We start from the raw sequence: 20461 nt of genomic DNA, 5'->3' as shown, positions 1-20461 counted from the left end.
CTGGCTGCCTGGATGACACAATTTTAGCATTCACTGGTAGTAAGTGCTTGTAAAAAGAGCAAGAGCCACATGGGGCAGCCATATCTGACCTCTACCAACTTCACAAAAGGGAACTGTCCCTGTCAACAATATCAACAACACAAAACCAATTCTCATGTGGTAAGATATGTCTCTCATATCTGCTGGCAGGTGCCTCAGCCATGAGCCTCGTGCTTTAGGCTAGTTCTACAAATTTCTCAATCCTGCCAATATTGGCTCTCCCCCGCCACAGTCCTCCAACAAACTTATACACTGTTCCCTTGCTCTGTTCAGATAACAGCTTCTTGGTCTAGATATAGATTTCATAGAAGCATAATTAAGTATCCTGGCATTCCTATTCTCAATGTTAGCCAGAGTTTGCTATTATTCATTTGGCCTTTGGATAGTCAATAAAATACAGACATTTTTCTGATATTATCTGCTTTCAGCCAAAATCCACCTGACATCATAATGATATGCCTGGTGCTATGGCCTCTTCTAAATCCGGCTTGACCCTCTGACAGTTTTCTATGTATTGTTTTAGTCATTTTTTTTCCTCAGCAATAATTTGCATGCAAGTGATACTAATTTCCACATTCTGTTGGATAACCTTTCTTGGGAACAGGAACAAATATGGATCTTTTCCAGTCAGTTGGTCAGGTAGCTGTCTTTCAAATTGCCTGGCATAGCCTTGTGAGCATGTCCAGAGCTGCCTATATTAGTTGAAACATATCAACTGGTATTCCTTTAATTCCTGAGGCCTTATTTTTGCCAATGCCTTCAATGCAGCTCGAACTTCTTTTCTCATCACCAAATATTTCAGTGTTGGCCAATTCTTTTTGGTTCTACGATTCTGTGTATTCCCTCCTTCAATCTTTTTTTTATGCTTGCTGGATCATTCTTTTTGGTACTGTGATTCTGTGTACTCCCTCCCTCCATCTTTTTTTGATGCTTGCTGGATCATTCAAGATTTTCCCCATAGCATCTCTAAGTACTGCAACTCAAGGCTTGAATTGGGGGGGGGGGGGTGTTTCTTCTTTTTTCTTTTTTATGTGCCAACAAATTAGATCTGACTGGCACAGGGGGAGATTGCCCCTCCTTCTACAGCAGAATGAATTTTTTTTTTCGTTCTTTTAACTTGAGAAATGCCGAGCAGGTTCTTCCCTTTTTATCTCCAGCTCTAGGTCTCTGCACATTCCATTATAATACTTTTTTTTTACTTCTCAAGCTAGCCTTTGAAATCTCCTGCTTATCTCTTTTACTTCAGCATTTCTCCTTTTCTTTTCGGCTTCTCATCGTTCTTGGATAATTTTCAGAATCTGTTCTGATATCCATTTTGGTCTTTTTTTCCTCTTCAGTCTTTTGCTCTTTTCATGGATGGTATTTCTCATGTCATCCCCCAACTCATCTGGTCTTTGATCATTAGTTTTCAATGCCTCAAATCTATTCTTGAGGTTAATTTTAAATTCAGATGGAATAGCTTCAATTTGGATTTGCACATGAGTAATGGATGACCTGTTACACAACACCTTTCCTGGTTTTAACTGCTGATACCAAGCTTCAACAATTCGTTCCACAGATGTTGTCAATCTGATTTCTGTAAAGTCTATTGGGTGGTGGTGTTGTTGTTCAGTGCCATCAAATTGAGTACGACTCATAGTAACCCTATAACAAAAGATCTGAAACCAGTCCTGTCCTGTGCCATCCTCACACTTCCTGACACACAGGAGCCTGTTGCAGCAGTCACTTTGTCAATCCACCTGGTTGAGGTTCTTCCTCTCATTCACCGACCCTCCACCCTTCCCAACATAATGTCCTTCTCCAAGGAATAGCACCTCTTAGCAATATGTCCAAAGTTAGTTGGGCAAAGCCTCATCATTCTTGTCTCCAAAGAGCACTCGGGCTGCATATTCTCTAAGACATATCTATTAATTTTCTTGGCTGTCCATGGGATGTTCAGTGCTCTTCTCCAATACCACCGCTCAAAGGCATCAATTCTTTTTCTGTCATCCTTATTCATTGTCCAGGTCTCAGATGCATATCTAGTAATCAGGAAAGACCATGGCCTGTATCAGATGCACTTGAGTCCTCAAACTTACATCACTACTCCTCAATAATTTGTAAAGGTCCCAGCTGCAGATTTTCCCACTGTAATGTGTCTCCTTGTTTCCTGACTGCTCGTAATAAGGGTGTTAATTGTGGATCCAAGTAAGATGAAGCTGTTGACAGTTTCAATCCCCTCTCCATCCATCATGATATGGCCAATTGGTCCAGTGGACTTTGTTTTCTTGATACTGAGACACAATCCATACTGAAGCCGGCATTCCTTAAGCCTATTAGGTGAAGTGGTCTTTGTTCCCTTGATATTGAGGCACAATCCATACCAAAGCCTGAATTCCTTAACCTATTAGGTGAAGTCCATGTAAATAGTTGCCATCTGTGTTTCTTTTATATAGATATACATATTTTTTTATTTTAATGAAAGTTTATAGAAAAGTTGGATTTTCATTCATTCACTGTTATCTGGGTTTCTTAAAGAAGATACTTATGATGAGCAGAATGCAATCACGCTAGACAAAGCTGGTTCCAATAACTAAGCCTACAGAGAGAACTTTGTAGCAACAACCTCTAGAGATTTTGAGGATCGAATTAAATTGAGAGAAAGCACTTTCCTTCTGCTCTGACCTGAAGCTTCAGTTTCTGCCACCAAATCTGCCCCTGTCACTCAGTGGCCAGAAACGGGAACAGTAGGTAAGTAGTGAGTATCAAGGATAGAAATTTGAAGAGATCAGGAGATTGGGCTTGCTGCTGGCATCTCCAGGAAGACGCTCTGCACTGGTGTGGTAAGGAGGCTCTTAGGGAGCCAGGTTCCAACCCCATGTTAGAAAACCCTCTTAGGCCCACATCTCTTTGGCTGCCATGTCTCTGCCCTGCTTTGCAGGGACAACTTCTCATCTGTTGCCTCTCACATCAGCCTGGGCTAGCGTAGAGGGGAAAGAGCACTAAAACTGTTCTTAAAGCAACCAAGACCTTCATGTTACCAAAACCAGGTTTGCGTATCATCTTATTCTTCCTCTGGTCATCTGGGCAGCACCTGAAAGTCAAACACTGCTTTGTTTTAGAAACGCCCCTCTCCTGGCTTGTGAAGTGCCATGCTCTCATGATTTCCCTCCTTTCTTGCTAGTAATTCTTTCTTTGTCCTATTCTCTTCTCTCTCAATCTCTTCTGCTGGCATCCCACAAAGCATGGGGCTGAATGCTACTGATCACTCTCCTTAGGTGATCTTAACCATCTTCACATCTTTAAATACCAACTAAAGCAACACACACAAATTAGGGTCATGGGCCATCTGCATGGGTATCTCCTGAGATGCCTGTTTATAAATGCAAGTCCTCAGACTCCGGCAACTTACTTTCAGGGATATTTGTAATTTTTTGCCAGACTGGCAACTGAAATTCCTTCCAACATTTGGAAAATTACTTGATATGTGAGTCTTAACAGAGCCTGCATCCTCCTGTAAGCTGAAGAGACCAAGTCTTGCTTTCCCAGCCTACCTTGCAGCTGGGGTACAGGCATAAGACCTAAGTTTGACCAATAAGAGGCCTCTGCATCAGGATCATGGAAAGTGGAAGATCCAGTAAATGTTAGTGTCAACACCACTGATGATGCCTAATATCCAGGACACAGGAGCAGTACAGCTGTGGTATACACTGCATGGATGTAGTGTTCTCACTACTAAAATGACTCTGTGTTATGATTTCGGCTGAGATTTTTTTTAAATTATTAAATTTTATTAATTTTAATGAACATTTACAGGGATTTTGGGTTTTCATTCCTTCATTGCTGCACCATTCTCTCTACCCTCCTCCCCAGTTTGTTCCTCTTCCCCCGCCATCCGAATGTCTGTTTTAATTGTCCTATTGCCACAGTGCTTGTCAAAGTCAGTTCTAATTAATCTCCTTTGTCAGTGTGTCCTTTGCCATTCCCTATCACTCCTCCCTGAGAGAGACTTCACCCTGATTCATAAGGAAAAGGGGATGGCGTATTCTCTTAGCTACTTCCTGCTGAAAAGGGACGCTGTGGGTTTCAGGGTGAAGATCTTCTCTCACTACTCTAAAGGGCCCCTTTGGCAGTAGGAAACACAGACTATTATGGAGATTGATTTTGGAATTTAGATGCACTGTTATTAATTGTGCTTAGCCGTACAATATCCTTGAAGATGTATCATGGGGGGGTTGCAACCTAGAAGACACAAATTTAACTAACAAGTTATAAGTACATGAGTCAAAAATTATGGAAAAGTAAAAGAAAAGATTCTTTCATTGTTTTACAAACCCTCCCCCAGGTCCCCTCCACCATGGAGCTATCGCTCTAGACTCCTGTGATGACAGAAATACCTAGTCACATATCTCTTTTAAACAGTTTTCTCCCTCCTCTGTTTCAGTGCAATATACATTATTGAACCCATCTTACTCATTCTCTCCCCAACCCCAAGGTTAGTCCCATTCTACAATAGTGGCATCATGTAATATTTGTCCTTTTGCGACTGGGATATTTCACTCAGCATAATGTTCTCCAGAGTCAACCATTTTGAATAATATTGCATGAGTTCCTTGTTTTTCAATGCAGCATAGTATTCCATTGTGCGAATATACCACAGCTTCTCTAGCCATTCGTTTGTTGATGGGTACTTAGGTTGTTTCCAAATCCTTGCTATTGTGAACAAAGCTGCAATAAACATGGGTGTGCATATATCTGCTTGGATGTCAGCTGTGGTCTCTTCAGGGTATATTCCCAGTAGTGGAATTGCTGGGTCAAATGGTATCTCTATTCGCAACTTTTTGAGAAAGCGCCATACTGCTTTCTACAGGGGTTGCACCATTTTACACTCCCACCAACAGTGAATCAGGGTTCCAGTTTCTCCACAACCTCGCCAGCATTTGTTGCTTGCTGTTCTGTTAAATTTTGCTATTTTGACTGGGGTGAGACGATATCTCATAGTTGTTTTAATTTGCATCTCTCTTAGGGCTAGGGATTTTGAGCATTTCTTCATGTACTTGTTAGCCATCTGAATGTCGTCTTCGGTGAAGTGCCTGTTCATATCCTGTGCCCATTTTTCTATTGGATTATTTACCTTTATCTTGTTGTGGTGCTCAAGTATTTCATAAATTCTGGATATACATCCCTTATCTGATATGTTATTACCGAATACTTTTTCCCAGTCAGTGGCTTCCCTTTTTACCCTGTTGGAGAAGTTTTTGGATGTGCATAGGGATTTGAGTCTTAGAAGATCCCATTCATCTATGTTATCTTCTCCTGGTTGTAGGTTTTCCAGGATACTGGGAAGACTGTTTATGTTGTGGATTAGGACTTCTAGTGTTGTTCCTAGCTTTTCTGTAATGAAGTTTATAGTCCTTGGTTTTAGTTCTAGGTCCATGATCCACCTTGAGTTGGTTTTTGTGTATAGAGTGAGGTGTGGGTCTTGCTTGAGTCTTTTGCAGATATTTTTCCAGTTTTTTGGCTGAGATTTTTGAACAGACTACTGTCCAGTCTCCCTTATTCCTATCTGGTTCTTCAGCTTTCAAAAAATTCTGTGAGCAAAATATTCCCTTTTGATAAATTCCTTTTCTGTGAAATCAGTTCAGGCTGGTTTCTTTTACTTAAAACAAGAACCCTAAGATACAACTAATAAACCATCCACTAAGAATGATGCCTGAGAGTCTGCATATTAACAAGCTTGTCAAGAGACTCTTATACAGATGCAAGTTTGAGATCTATCATATCAAAATGTTTTCTCCAAACCATTCCTTTCCTATTTCTAACTGCTTTCTTTACATCTCCACTTACATGTCTCAAAAGACCTATAAGATGCATACAAAGAAGTTCTTTACTTTTTCCTAAATCTATTCCGCTCCCAGATTTTCCTTCCCCATACATACATACAGCACCTTTTACCAGAAATTAGGAAGCCATTCTTTTTTAAAAAATTTATTTTATTTCATTATTTTTTGTGTGTACCGTGAAATCAGATCTGACTGGTACAGGAGGAGATTGTTCCTCCTTCTCCAGCAGAGCATTTGGTGGATTCGAACCGTGCATCTCTGAGAAGGAAGCCATTCTTGATCACATTTACACCACTAGCAACTTTTGATATGACTATTTATCAAATACTTCTAAAATCTTTCCCTTTCTCTCTTCCTCCTTTAAATACAACCCTATCCATACAATAATCATCACTTTCCTAAATAAGTGTAGTAGTCCCCTTGTTGGTCTCTTTCTTGGTTAGCTAGTGGGTTGCTTGACAGGAAGATAAAGAAAGGATTGTTTTAACAAACAGAAAGGTATTGTTTTAGTTTAGAAAGCTCAAAGTCAAAATTCAGGGCGCCAGCTGTAGGGAAAAGCTTTCTGTCAACTCCGGAGGAAGGTCTTTGTCTCCTCCAAACATGTGGAGGCCCTCGTCCCTTAGATATTTACATGTGTCTTGTCATCAATACTTCCCTGGGTCCAGGAGATTCTCAGTGCAGGGATCCCAAGTCCAAAGGGCACACCCTGCACCTGGGTCTTCTTTCTCGGTAGTAGTCGAGTCTCCCCTTCTCTACTTGATTCTTTCTTCTTTGATCTCTTACAAGATAAAAGGTGATGCAGATCATACCCTATGAAAACTCTCCCTACAGGTATCAGGGCTATGATGTGAGACTGTTCCATCCTACTCTGTCAGGTATCTTTACAATTGATTGGTTGGCCATATCGTGAAAAATTATTACATCATTTCCAAACCACTAAGAATCATGGCTCCACCAAGGAGACAGATTTGGGGGGACACATTCCAATCTACAGCATTCTACCTTTTGTCCCTCCCTTAAAATACATATCTTTGCCACATGCAAAACACTTTCATTCCAGAAATCTTAGATCAAGTCCAAATTCCATCCTAGGGCAAAACTCCTCTTCATCTGTGAACTGTGAAATGCAGAATACAAATAATCTGCTTCCAAAGTACAACAGTGCAATAGACACAAAGGCCTCTTATAAATGGGAGAACTTGAGGGAAAGAAAAGGTAGTGGACATTAAATCATTTTAAAACCCAAAAGAAAATGTACATTCAGCTTTGGCAGCCCCATTCTCCTAATCTGAGCAGTGACCCCAGCTATTCACCCAACAGGTCCCATTCTTCTGCCCTGTTGGTATGATAGCCCTTTATTCTTCGATTCAGCCCATTCCCCTGGCACTTGTGAAAAACACCCCACACTCTGACTCTGAGTTGGTTTCAATCTGACTCTTTGTAATCTTGGACCTCTGAAGTCCTAGAGGCCATTGCCCTTACCTACCCTTTGAAACCCATTCAGCTGTGCTTCCTGTGATCCTTGTCTCTTCAGCATCTGCTTCCTGGTTCCTTAGCCTCTCAGCGCCTTGAGTCTCTCAGGCTGGCCTAGCCTCTGCCCTGCTCAGATCAGCTCTACCAAAAGTATAAATCAATGAATGCATTAAAACCCAATCTTCCTGTAAACTTTCACTGAAATCACAATAAGATTAAAAAAGCAAAGAAAAAATATTTCTATAAAAAAAATTTCTATAGCAACAGATCTTTTTTAAAAAAACAAGGTACATGGAGGAACCCCATTCCACAGTGAGTCTTAGCCCAAAGGCTCTCAGCTTTCTCATTCAGCTCCATGAGTTTGCAAGCCTCACTTCTGTCCAAAGGCATTCAGCCCTCCTTGCCATGGGTTGGCTCCCACATTGGTCTACAAGCTCTGCTGCCACCCTTTCTTCACCATTTTTGCCATCAGCACCATGTCAGTTGTTAACAATCTCACTTCCTTCTATGCCCTCAGTAGAATTGTCTTTCACATCTGTAACTCCACCAAGAGTCTGCTCAAGGCAGTCTAGGCTTTTGCGTGTCATCCTTGTGGAGGGGCCATGCTAATCTCTGTATCATTTCAATTTTAGTACATGTGCTGCTGCAACAAGCACCAATCTAGGCTTTTAAGAGTTGTTATGTGCTGTCGAGTTGCTTGTGATCCTATGTTCAATAGCCAGAAACCTGCTCTATCCTGTGCCAACTTTACTGTCTCTGACACACCTATCCTCATTACCCCTGTCACTGAATCAATCCACCTAATAGAGGGTCTTCCTCTCCTGTGCTCTCCCTCCACCATACCAACCATGACATCCTTCTCCAAAGACTAATCCCTCCTTGCAACATGTCCAAAGTATGTCTGATGAAGCTTCAGAATCCTTGCCTCCAAGGAGCAGACTGATTTCACCCCCTCTAGGACAGACCTGTTTGTTCTCCTGGTAGTCCATGGTATATTCAATACTCTTCTCCAGCACCACAGCTCACAGGCATCAATTCTGTCATCCCTAGTCACTCTCCAGCTCTCTGACACATAGCAAGAAATTGCAAAGACTATGATCTGGATCAGGCGCACCTTAGTGTGGGGGCCAGGTGCTATGGTAAATATAAGAGATGCCTGGCTTCGTCCTGAAGAGGGTGACGCCAGGCTGCTCCTTGGAGGCAAGGATTCTGAAGCTCCGTCTGACATAGTTTGGACACATTGCAAGGCAGGATCAGTCCTTGGAGAGGGATGTCATGCTTGGGAGGGTGGAGGGACAGCCCAGGAGAGGTAGACCCTCAATGAGATGGATTGGCTCAGTGCCTGGGATAACGGGGGTAGGTGTGTCAGAGACATTACATTAAGATTGGCACGCAATAGAGCAGGGTTTAAGACTGTTGTACATACATAGGGTCACTATGAGTTGCAGGTGACTCGATGACACATAACAACAACAACTATGGCAAGATTAGATTCTATTCTCATGGAGTCCAAAGTCTAGTGAGATTGATTTTAGTAAAGTAATTGTACAAATAAATGTAGCATTTATCTATGTTGAGTGCTACAAAAAGAGAGATGGAATGCTATTAGAAAAAACTGAGCTCAATGAAACACAGTGAGATCAGCTAGGCGACCACTGTCAGGGTCTAGGCAGCAGATATGGTGGCTTGGATTAGAAGGAGAGATGTAGCTTTGAGAGACCTTGGTGACGAAGCGTGTAGGTGGAGATGTGAGGCTTCTTGCTTGTGTGCCAGAACGCAGGGAGGTACAGCTCCCAGAGGAGGGAACAGTAGAAGGACCAGCCTGGAGGGACAGTTCCTGGGAATGGTTTTGAACACATTGAGACATCTAAGTGAAACTGTCAAGGGAGCGGTTGGGTATTGGTACCGGGCTAGAGGTACAAAAGTGTGAGTCATCTAGAGACAGGAGGTGACTGAAACAAAGGGTGTGTATGGGACCGCCTGCGGAGCAAGGCTATCATGCAAAGTGCCTGGAACCAAATCACCAAGGTTTCATGAAGAGGATGAGCCTTTGTGTCATTTAACATAATGTGCAGTCACTGACTGGTAAGCTTTCTGCCTGTCTTCCCCAGAAGACTTCAAGCTCCGGGAGCAGACACAACAGGTATGCTACTTAGTAGTGTCTAGCATAGTGTCTGACACAGAGCAGTTTCCTATTAATATTGTTTAGATTAACCTGATCCCAGCTTTTCTTTTTAACTACCTGAGTAATCCTGGGTTGGGTACTAAGCTTTTGGAACCTCAATCTTCTCATCTTTAGAATGGTGGAAATGTCATTTTCTTTATAGAGTTGCTACAGGGAGAAAATTAGTTAACTCATGCTCTCTTGGCAGCACATATACTAAAACTGGAATGATACAGAGATTAGTATGACCCTTCTGTAAGGATGACATGCAAATTCATGAAGTAAACCATATTTTTAATTAAAAAAAAAACCAGCTTGTGCAAAGAGAGAAAACAGTATAATGCACACAGAAATAAGACTATTCTCTTGAGTCTTATATATATTAACTTAGAAAACGGGGAGAAATTACTAACTGGAGCATCCAATAATCTAGAGTAGGATCAGGCAGACAACTTTATCCTGTCACTGAGCCAGTCCTTTACTCAATGAGGTATAAAGTGAAAGCATACCAAGTCTCCCTCTTCTTAAGGCCAAAATTGGGATTTCTCCCAGAGCTTGGGAGACAAGTAAATTTTGTGTGGCCTTCTCTGGGTCTCTAAATTGCAGCATTCTTTCTGCTCCCCACGGCGCTATTATTCCACAAGGCTCAGAATATGCCAGGAGCTATGTTGGTTGATGAGGATTCCTGTGGTGCAGTAGTTAAACATTTGGCTGCTAACCAAATAGTCTATAGTTCTAATCCACCAGCCACTCTGCAGAAGAAAGATGTGGCAGTCTGCTTCTGTGAATATTTATAGCCTTGTAAACACTGTGGGGCAGTTCTAGTCTGTCCTACGAATCAGAACCAGTTCAGTGGAGTTGTGGGAGTATACTGGTTGCTGCAGCCTTGACAAAGCCTGCCTTCTTCACTTCTCAGAGAACATGATTTGGTTCACTGGTTTCTCTGCTCAGGAAAAAGCTTAGATGTCTAATTGCATTCGGGGCTTCAAAATCGGACTGGACTCCCTTACCTTTCCAATACCCCTATATCTGAGCATTTCAAACTGAGGCTCATCCACACCTGGGGAGCCATGGAGGCACAGCATAGGATGAGGCCAGAGTCACCACAAGCCTGGACTGTGCTAAGTGGAGAATAATAGCTATGGCTATTTCTGGGGTGACTGGATCCTTCCACTATTCTCTAAAACACCCCCCGCTCCTAAAGGGTGAGTCCCTAGGACAAGCTTACAACTGGGGGTGGAGATTGCACTTCTGGAATTAACCCACAAGCAGGGCCAGGCAGTCAGTTGCTCTGCCAGGAATTTAGAAGTGGGACACAAAACTGGCTTGGTTACCTTCAGATACTGGACCAGTGAGGTCATGTGAGCATGGTGGCTCAAGATGCACTTTAGGGCCCTTGGAATGGTAAGTAAGCAAAAGCACTGGTCAGATGCACTGGTGCAAACAGCAAGATGTACAGAGGCAAGAGAGTCAGAAGGAAGAAACAGCTGCCTTAGCTCCTAGTGACTGCACAGCTTCAAGTTTCAGACATTAAAATATATCTTTACTTAATCAGTTGTCCATTGCCATCAAGTCAATCCTGGCTCAAAGCAACCCACATGTGTCAAACGGTGTTCCATAGTTTTCAACAGCTCATCTCTCCATTTGCCAGGACTTTCCTTCATGTACCTCTAGGTGAACTCAACCTCCAAACTTCAGTTTAGTAACTAAGTGCATTAATTTTTTTACACAACCCATGGATTTCCTATCTTTATATCACACAATCATTGCCAGCAACCCTCCAGGTTTTTAGAGGCTATAAATCACAAGGGAGGAGACTGCCCATCTTTCTCTTGAGAAATACTTGGTGAATCTGAACCACATACATTTAGGCTGGCAGCACAACTCTTTATCTAAGGCAACAGTTCCATAATCTTTATGTTCTGCTTTTCAATACCATATCAAAGTCAAAGGCACTGCTGTCAAGTTCAAACCAACTCAGAGCTGATCCTCTAGCAGGTTTTCAGAGGTTGTAAATGGCACAGGAGGAGATTGCTCATCCTTCGCCTGAGCAGCTGGTGGGTAAGCAGCGCAACTCCGCACTTAATAGCCCATGTTGTTGTTGTTTTTGTTTTTGTTGTTGACCCTCAGCTGACCCTCTACCGGATTCTCAGAGGCAGTAAATCTCATGGGAGGAGACTACTCATCTTTCTCCCATGGATTCGAACCATGTGCCTTTGGGATTGCAACACTGCTTCTTACCACTAGGCCACCAGAGCTCCCTACTTACTATGTGAGGAGGTACCTCTAATCCCTTAAAATAAATTCATCTTCAAACCTAAATGAACTTGGGTGGATTTATGTTTCTTGCAAATAAACAATCTCTAAAATGGTATCATTTTTATACTAAATCAAACATAGCTATAACTCAGAGGAGAATTTAAACTATACAAGAATATTAAAATGAAATATTTGTAAAATAATATTTAAAAATGTAGACTTCACAAAGGAAAATATAACTAAGACTGTAACAAAACTTAAAAGCATTATACTATAAAGCATGATAGTAATTTAAACATTCCCTGTAATCACCCTTCTTAGTAATAATATATGTTCTATGAGTATACATACTGGAAAGCATACACCTTAAATTGTTCACTGTAGTTACTTTTGAGGGAGCTCTGGCCTAGGGAGTAAATACTTGCACTGCCAACTCAAAGGCAGGCAGTTCAAATCCATTAGCTACTCCTCAGAAGAAAGATGGGCAATCTCCTCTTATGAGATTTAAAGCCTCTAAGAACCCACAGGGAGGCCAACTATGAGTTAGTTCTGACATGAAAGCACATAACAATAACCACCATTACCTCTGAGGAGAGTGAGTGTGTAAGAAGTGGTCATAGGTGAGTTTAGCTTCTTCTGTTATGCTTTTAAATTTAAAACTGATCTGAATAAAAGTTTACAAAACAAACTGGTTTTCCCATTATAACCATATTCTTCCATTTCCTCTTTGTAATTCTTGTTACCATGAATCCTTCTATCCTATCCTCTTCTGTCTTCTTAGCTGCATCCCTGGGCAACCGCTGCCCTTTTGATCTTTCGTGGTTGATGATTCTAGGGAATGAGTGCCTCCCTAGTGTTATTGTTACCTTATAGGCCTGTTTATTGTTTGACTAGATGGCATATATTTTATTACATACATTTTCAACACAACCAAAAAAATGTTTTATGCAAATAAAACTTGGTATTAAAATCTAAAAAAAATATATAAAACCCAGGCCTTCAAAGATCTGTCATTTCTGGTAGACTTCATCATCCAAGATGTATAGAAGGTGTATGTTCATTCATAGTTTGAGACATGCTACAGTATGAATTCTCAGCTCTGGTCAAATTGTCTTATTTAGTTCCCAAACACACCCTCTTCCCATCTGTCCCTGACTTTCCTCACGTTTCTCTTCTAGTTAATAAACTTCTTTTCTCCTTCAATACCCAGCTGATATTCTCACATCTTCCAGAAAGCTCTCCCTGATTGGGACAGTAGTGTCTGGTCTTGCTCTCTCTCCACTGGCCTCTTATGGCACTGGCTATACTTATCACAGGGCACTTGAGATAGAATCCTATTTATGGCTTAATAGCAGTTTTATCTCCCTAAACAACCGGCAAATCAGAGTAACATCTTTATGTCCTTAGTGGGTAGAACAGATCTGGCAAGGAGAATTGGATAGAACACAGGTCTTGGAGTCAGACAGATCTGCTGTGTAACATGGGACAGCTGCCTTTATTTCTCTGTGCCTGTTTTCATCCAACATTAGTGAGGTGATAGAGGCAAGGTGATAGGAGCCAAGGCAGGAAAAGAAAATTATCTTAATCATTCACATTTGCAATGAGGTAACTGTTGTTTTTATGTGTTGTCAAGTCAAAACCAACTCATCACTGACCATCCCCGCTTATCAGCTGTCCTTACCACCAAGCTACCAGGGCTCCCTAATGCGGTAATTAGTGAAATATTATTAGTTCTATTTTACAGATTAAATAATTGAGGCAAGGAGAGACACAGGAAAGACAGACAGATGGATTTTACTTGAAAAGAGGTTAGAAGACCTAGGTAGAAATGCCAAATTCTTCCACTGTGAGACTTTCACCTGTGAGATTCTTCCAACTGCGAGGCTTCAATCAAGTCTCTTCTCTCTAGACATCAGCTCTCTCATCTCGGGAGCTCTTGTGGCCTAGGGATAAGGAGTTGCACTGCCAACCCAAAGACCCATGGTTCAAATTCACCAGCTGCCCAGAAAGATAGGCAATCTCCTCACGTGCAATTTACAGTCTCTGAAAACACAATGAAGAGTCAGCTCTGAGTCAGCTCCCAAAGGCGCATATCAACAAAAACATCTGAATCAAAAGTTCCTACTTATCTCTATCTTAAAGTGTCCTTCAACCCTGACATTTTAGTTTCCTTTAATCTTTCTCAGCAGGAGCTGCAAAGTCCCAGTTCAGAGTCTCTAGTTAGCTCTAGGATATCATTGGAGACTGGAAGATTTTATTTGAAAATTTAATTGCATTTTTATTCTCATTCTCTCTCTCTCTCCTTCTCCCCCTCCTTCCCTCTCTTTCTCTCTGTGTGTGTATGGGGTGGGAGTACTTATACTAAGCTGTAACAGGGGCGAAGGTGAGGGGGAATGCCATCTCGTAGCTACGTGTAAGTTCAATCACATGCAAAAATCTAAACAGAAACCTCAGGAAAGTCCACTCCAAAGGTCAGATTCTAATTGGTTCAGGGCACAGAAATGCTGGAAAGTTTGGTTTGGGCGCTACATGAGTTTCTGTTGCAAGAATGAACCCTTCGCATGCACTGGAGGCAAAGGCGGCTCAGTTTTGTTTGGTCTGAACTGGGGCAAAGCGGAGCCCTGATAAGAGTCTACTGCAATTTCCAGACCCAGTCTAAGGGTACCTTCCCCAAGCACATACAAGTGCTTACACAAACACAGAAGGCAGGACCAGATGTACAGGCATAAATGGGCATTTCTGTCCTTGGGGAGGGTTCATTGTGTTCCTGCTCTGATTCTGCATTCCAACGAATGACCTGGAATGAAGGATGAACACTGAAAGCCCTAAGGACACCAGAGGCACTGAGCCCTTCCAGGAGGTGAAATGAAAAGCTAGGAAGATAAACCTAGGAAGCTTCCTCCACAGGATAAAGTCATGTAGTCAGTGTCTCAGTAAAATTTATATGAAATAGGACCACTGGTTCTGCCCAAGGATGGACACCAAAGGTCACCAGCCGCTGCTTATTTAAACTAAAACACATACTCCTACCACGTGTAAAGCACTAGGCCAGATCCTGGAGAAATTGAGAACAAAAGAGACCCAGTTACTGTGTACAGCTGCTGCTGTTATGTGCTGTTGAGTCAGATGGGACTCACAGCTGACCCTCCTGCAGGCTTTCAGAGGCTGTAAACAGACCTAGAGGAGACTGGCTATCTTCCTCCTGCAGAGCAGCTGGTGAATTCTAATCATGTGCCTTTGGGTTGGCAGTACAAGACCTTACTATTAAGGAAGTCCAGAGATTAAAACTGATGAGAATCATCTCCTTTATCAAAGTAAATGCAAGTTCACCCTAGAGTCTACCTGAAGCGCCTCAGAAGAAGGCCTGACTATCCATTTCCAAAAAAAAAAATTGGGCACTGAAAACTCAAGGAACACAGTTCTACTCTGACACACCTAGGGTCATTCATCATGGCTCGACATCAACTTGATGGCAACAACCACCACCTCATGCTTTTATACACATGCCTCAAGTAACACCATAGCCCTGTGAAGTAAATGTTATTATACCCATTTTACAGATGACAGAAAAATAGACTTGGTCATATGTCCAAGCTCACACAGCTGGTAAATTATAGAATATGAATTTGAACACAGGTCTCAAACCTCAAAGTTGATGCATTTTCCACTATCCCCTGTTACCCTTACCAAGCAACACAGAAACAGGGAGACAGGGTTCAATCACCAGACAGGACAAGGAGAGATTTCCAGACATCGGCCTAGTGTATTATGAACAGTCCTACTGAGTTTTGTATCTGCCACACACAGGAGGTGCCAAATACACTAAAGATAAAGGTTGGAAGGTAAGAGCTGAGGTCCAAAAGGCCACCCAAGAGTCAGGGCATCCTTGGGAAGGAAACTGCAAAAAACCAGATTACTCTCCACTGGCCTTAGAGAACGTTCCCTGCAGCAGGTCAAGAGGTGGAATGAACTCCAGCGAGCAGGAGAATGGGGTGGGGCACTCTGCAAGGGCGGAAAAAAAGGGCCTAGGACGCTTTGCTCCAAAAGACAAAGAGAAAAGGGGAGGAGAGGGAAGGCTGTAAACTTGCCAATAGTTTGGCCAAGGTGAACCCCGGCTCCTGGCGCCTTCCCATGCGCATTAATTCCACAAACACCCGCCAAATCTCAGAGGCAAGAGGGAAGAGGGCCCCTCTGCAGTCTGGGAGAAGTTTAGGACCGAGGCAAGGAAAGGACTGCTTTTCAGAAGTGGCGTGCCTTGGGGTGGGGGGTGGGGGGTGGGAACTGTGGGATTCCAAAGATGAAAACACAAGCTGATACAGTAAAGCACAGAGCAAACATACATGGGACAGGGCTGGCCATCAAGAGCATTTGCAGTATGTCCCCCAACTTCTGAAGTCTGTCATCCAAGTACACTCGAGGCCCCCCACAAATGGTCCCTTGGGCCCACCCTCTCGACGTTAAGGGGCATGAACGTTTGCGATGTGTAGAGTTCTCGCAGATCTAGAGAGCAAGTTTTTGGAGCGGGGATGAAGGGCTGTCGCGTCTCTGGTCATGTCTATAAAGGTCAAGACCAGGCCTTGCCCAGAACCCAAACACTCCCGCCCGGGGCCCCTCACCTCTTCTCGTGCCAGCGCCGCCCCCCGGCACCGGGGCATCTTAGCAGCAAAAGCGGCGGCCCCAGTCGCAGAGCTGAGGTCTTCGGTAACGACGGCCAGGAACTCGGCAACACTGAGCTGTTCGGGCATGGCGGGAGTTGGGCGGGCGCGCCGCGGCTGCCGGACTGGGGCGTGAGGGGCGCTGAGCTGTGCGCGCTGGGCCAACCTTACCACCCGCCGCGGGCGCCCTGTGGGCCTCGGGACACCGCCTCTCCGCACGCCCCGCCTCCCGCTCGCCCCGCCCCTCGGTGCCCCCAGCTCTCAGTGCCTTCGTAGGGTACAGTCGCAACCGCTCCACTCCGGGAAGCCCCCCGCTTCGCTGCCTAGCTGCTCATCGGTCTCGACCCCTACTTTCAGGCATCTCCCACTTTTTTAGACTGGGTAGCCCCGCCTCCCAGCCTTGCTACGGGCTCCTAGACCCCGCCCCCAGCCCTCTGCAGCCCCGCCCCTAGCCTCTCTCCCAACCCCTCCCCTCAGCCGAGCCACTTCCAAGCCCCGCCTCTTGGCCCTTGTCCCACCCCCCCTGCCTCCCGCAAAGCTTCTCCACGGCTCGGTCCACTTTTACTCTAGATCCAGGTCTCTCAAGCCCCTTCCATCCCAGCCTTCCAGCCTTGTTAAGTGCACCATGAACCCACCCTTTCCTGTTCGTCCCCTACTGACTAGTTCACAGACCCTATAGCCCTTCTCATCTGTTTCTTTGCCTCCACCTCCTCCCTAACGTCTCCCGGGCTCAAGTCACCCCACTGCTGCCTTGTTCTATACCCCAGACTTTACCGGTCCTTGTACTCTGCTCCCAGCCGTATGCACACTTCCAGAGACTGGATGGTACCAATCAGCTGCGTGACTCTGGGAAAGTGACTCTTCTTAGACTCAGTTTCCTCATCTCTAGCTGTCTAATCACTTCTTGGTATTGATGTTGCTAAGAAAGAACTTCTGGTTATTACGTGTTATAGAATGGATGATTTTTTTTTTTAACTCATAGGGACCCAATGTGACAGAGTAGAACTGCTCCAATATTTCCAGGCTGTAATCTTTAAGGGAGGAGACCATCAAGCATTTTCCTTCACAAAACCACTGGGTGGGTTAAAAAACCATCAACCTTTCTGGTTAGGAATCAAGCAAGTACTTAATCATTGGATCACCATAGCTCCTTCTAGGAAGGACTTCTTGTTAGGGGCTGGTTGTTGAGTTGGTTCAGCAACAAAGTGACCCTGTGTACAACAGAATAAACACTATCTGGTCCTGCATCATCATCTCAATTATGGCTGTATTTGAATCTATTGTTGCAGTCACTGTGTCAATGCTTCTTGTTGATGATCTTCTTTTTCACTGATCTGCTACTGTACTAAGTGTGATATCTTTATCCAGGGACTGGTCCTTCCTGATAACATGTCTCCAGCATGTGAGACGAGACTCACCATCCTCACGTCTCAAAGCATTCAGGCTGCATTTCTTTGAAGACATATTTCTTTTCTTTCTTTTTAGTCGTTGTTGCAAATTTTCTTCTCCCACCCCAGCCCACTCCACAATACACCCCTTATTCCCAATTGTTTGCATTCATATAATGTATAATCATATATTCCTTTCGGACAGTTCTTCCCTTCATCTCTTTTAATACATTGTTTATTATCTGTCCACTCTTTCGCCATTCCCTCTCCAACCCCCTGATGTCTGTTCTATTTTATAACAGCAGTGTTATGCAGTATTTGTCCTTTTGTGACTGAGATATTTCATTTAGCAAAAATTCATCAAGTTCCCCCCCCATGTTGTGTACTGTTTTACTATTTCATTGTTTTTCATAGTATTCCATTGTGTGAATGTACCATAGTTTTCCTATCCACTCATTTTTTATTGGCACTTGGGTTGCTTCCATTTCTTTGCTATTGTGAATAATGCAGCAATTTTAAGATAGGTTGGTTTTTATTTTTTGTTCTTCTGATAGTTCATAGAATATTCAGTATCTTTTGCCAGTATTGTGCATCAAGGGGCATCATTCTTCTAGAGTCTTCTTATTCACTGTCTAGCTTCCACATGCTTATGAAGTGATTGAAAATACCAAGGCTTAGGTCAGGTGCACCTTAACGCTCAAAGTGACATTCTTGCTCTTCAGCACATTAAAAAGGTTCTTTGAAGCAGATTTACCCATTGCAATACATCTTTTGATTGTTGTTTCATGGGTGCTGATTATGGATCCAAGTAAAATGAAATTTTATTTCTTGTTTAAATGTTTATTTTATATTGGTTTACATAGAAGATTTATATACATTGTTTAACGCTATCCTTCATTCACACTGTTTCATACAATTATTCTCATTAATTGTATTTTATAAAATTAATCACCATTGACGTATACTCACTATTATCCTATCTTTTCTGATTACTAACAGATCTTTTCCATTTCCCTTTCCCCTCTCCCTCTATCTAAAATAAAATATTTGACATTAATTTTCTCTCTATTTATCATGAAGTTGCTTATTGATGCAGGGGTGAAGGTTTTTCTTTTATGTTGAAGTATAAACCATACTAATCCATAGGCTTTCATCTTCTTCAGTAAGTGTTTCAAGACATCTTTGTTTTCTGCAAGCAAAGCTGTGTCATCTGCATATCTCAGATTTTTAATCAATATTTCTCAAATTCTGATAGTATGTTCTTTTTCCTATTCCCTCACTCTTACTCTCATTGCCATGGAGTCAAAGCTGACTCATAGCTAATCCTCGAGCAGGTTTTCAGAGGCTGTAAATTGCCTAGGAATAAATTGCCCATCATTTTCCCAAAAGAGTTGCTGGTATATTCAAAATAGCCAACTTTAGGCTAGCAGCGCAACTTTCTACAGACTACACACCACCACTACTCTTTTTCATATTGCTTAGGGGTTGTTGGGTTTGGGGTTTTTTTTGGGGGGGAGGGACTTATTTGCACATCATACAGATTGAACAAATATGGTGAAAAAATACAACCTTGACACATCTTTCCTGATTTTAAACTATGCAGTAGCCTCTTATTCTATTTAGATAACTGCTTCTTGGTCTTTGTACAAGTTCAACATGAGTATAATCAAGTGCTCTAAAATTCTGTGCAATGCCATCTGCAATTTACTGTGATCCATATAGTTAAATGTCTTTGCAAAGTCAACAAAGCACAGGAAAGAACTTAGCATTGTGCATACGCCTGCTTCATCTTACCAGGTCTCTTCTTACTCATGCCTTCACATTTCCCAAGCTCAGGTGCTACTGCTCACCCTTCAGTTTCACTAAGCACCCACAGGGGGCTAAAGACGCTATCCATTAATCTTTGCCTCTTGTTGTTAACTGCCATGGAGTTGGCCTTCACACAGAACAAAACATTTCCAGTCCTGTGCCATCTCCCTGGCAGGCAAGTTTATTGTGAGTGATTTTTGTTAAGTCTATCACTACGCCTTTCTTCCTATCTTATTCTGTTGATAAATTGATAGTGATGTATTGAGTTTTCATTGATTGATTTTTTTAAAATAGATTTTCAGGTTATTTCTTTCTATCCAACTTAGTTAGGAAGCTCTGTATCATAGCAACACACAAGCTTCCACTAACAAACAGGTGATTACATATGAGATGCATAGGCTGAGAATCTAACCCCCATCTCTGCTTTGTTGTTGTTATGTGCCATCAAGTCACCTGAGACTCATAGCCACCCAATATACATTAGCTCTGAACTCTGCTCTGTCCTGAGCCAATCTCGCTGTATGGAAGGTGGGAATTCTACCACAGCACAATGCCCCAATCCTAGTAGTCTCTTCTATCCTTGAATGAGGAAATGGGTTAGGGATGGGATTCACACTAGAAATCTTCTTAGGGTTTATTCTAGAGCTGATGTTTTCTGGAGAAGACTCTCCCCCGTAAAAACCAGGAAAGAGCTGCAGTGAAAAAACACTGACTTTGAGTCAGACACATCTGAATTCCAATCTTGCTTCTTATGTTGACTAATTGCATGTCATTTGGTTAACTGGCTAGCTTCTCTGAACCTGAATTTCCTCATCTTAAAATAGCCTAATAGTATCTTACCCCAGAAGGTTA

The 20461-nt window shown here is 42.7% G+C and overlaps 1 protein-coding gene across 2 annotated transcripts in view; it reads right to left on the bottom strand.

Moving 5' to 3' along the window:
- The window catches only part of ASAP3 (ArfGAP with SH3 domain, ankyrin repeat and PH domain 3), a 64890-nt gene extending 48388 nt beyond the window's left edge, over positions 1 to 16502 (bottom strand). For both annotated transcript variants that reach the window (XM_006883531.1, XM_006883530.1), the window contains exon 1: positions 16374 to 16502. In XM_006883531.1, the coding sequence (XP_006883593.1) occupies positions 16374 to 16502 (129 nt within the window). The remainder of the gene's footprint in view (positions 1 to 16373) is intronic.
- Between the last annotated feature and the right edge of the window lie 3959 nt (positions 16503 to 20461).

Source organism: Elephantulus edwardii, unplaced genomic scaffold (assembly GCF_000299155.1).
Source record: "Elephantulus edwardii isolate Elephantulus edwardi_28Jun2011 unplaced genomic scaffold, EleEdw1.0 scaffold00028, whole genome shotgun sequence".
Lineage (NCBI taxonomy): Eukaryota > Metazoa > Chordata > Mammalia > Macroscelidea > Macroscelididae > Elephantulus > Elephantulus edwardii.
This window is presented reverse-complemented; position numbering and strand designations above follow the sequence as displayed.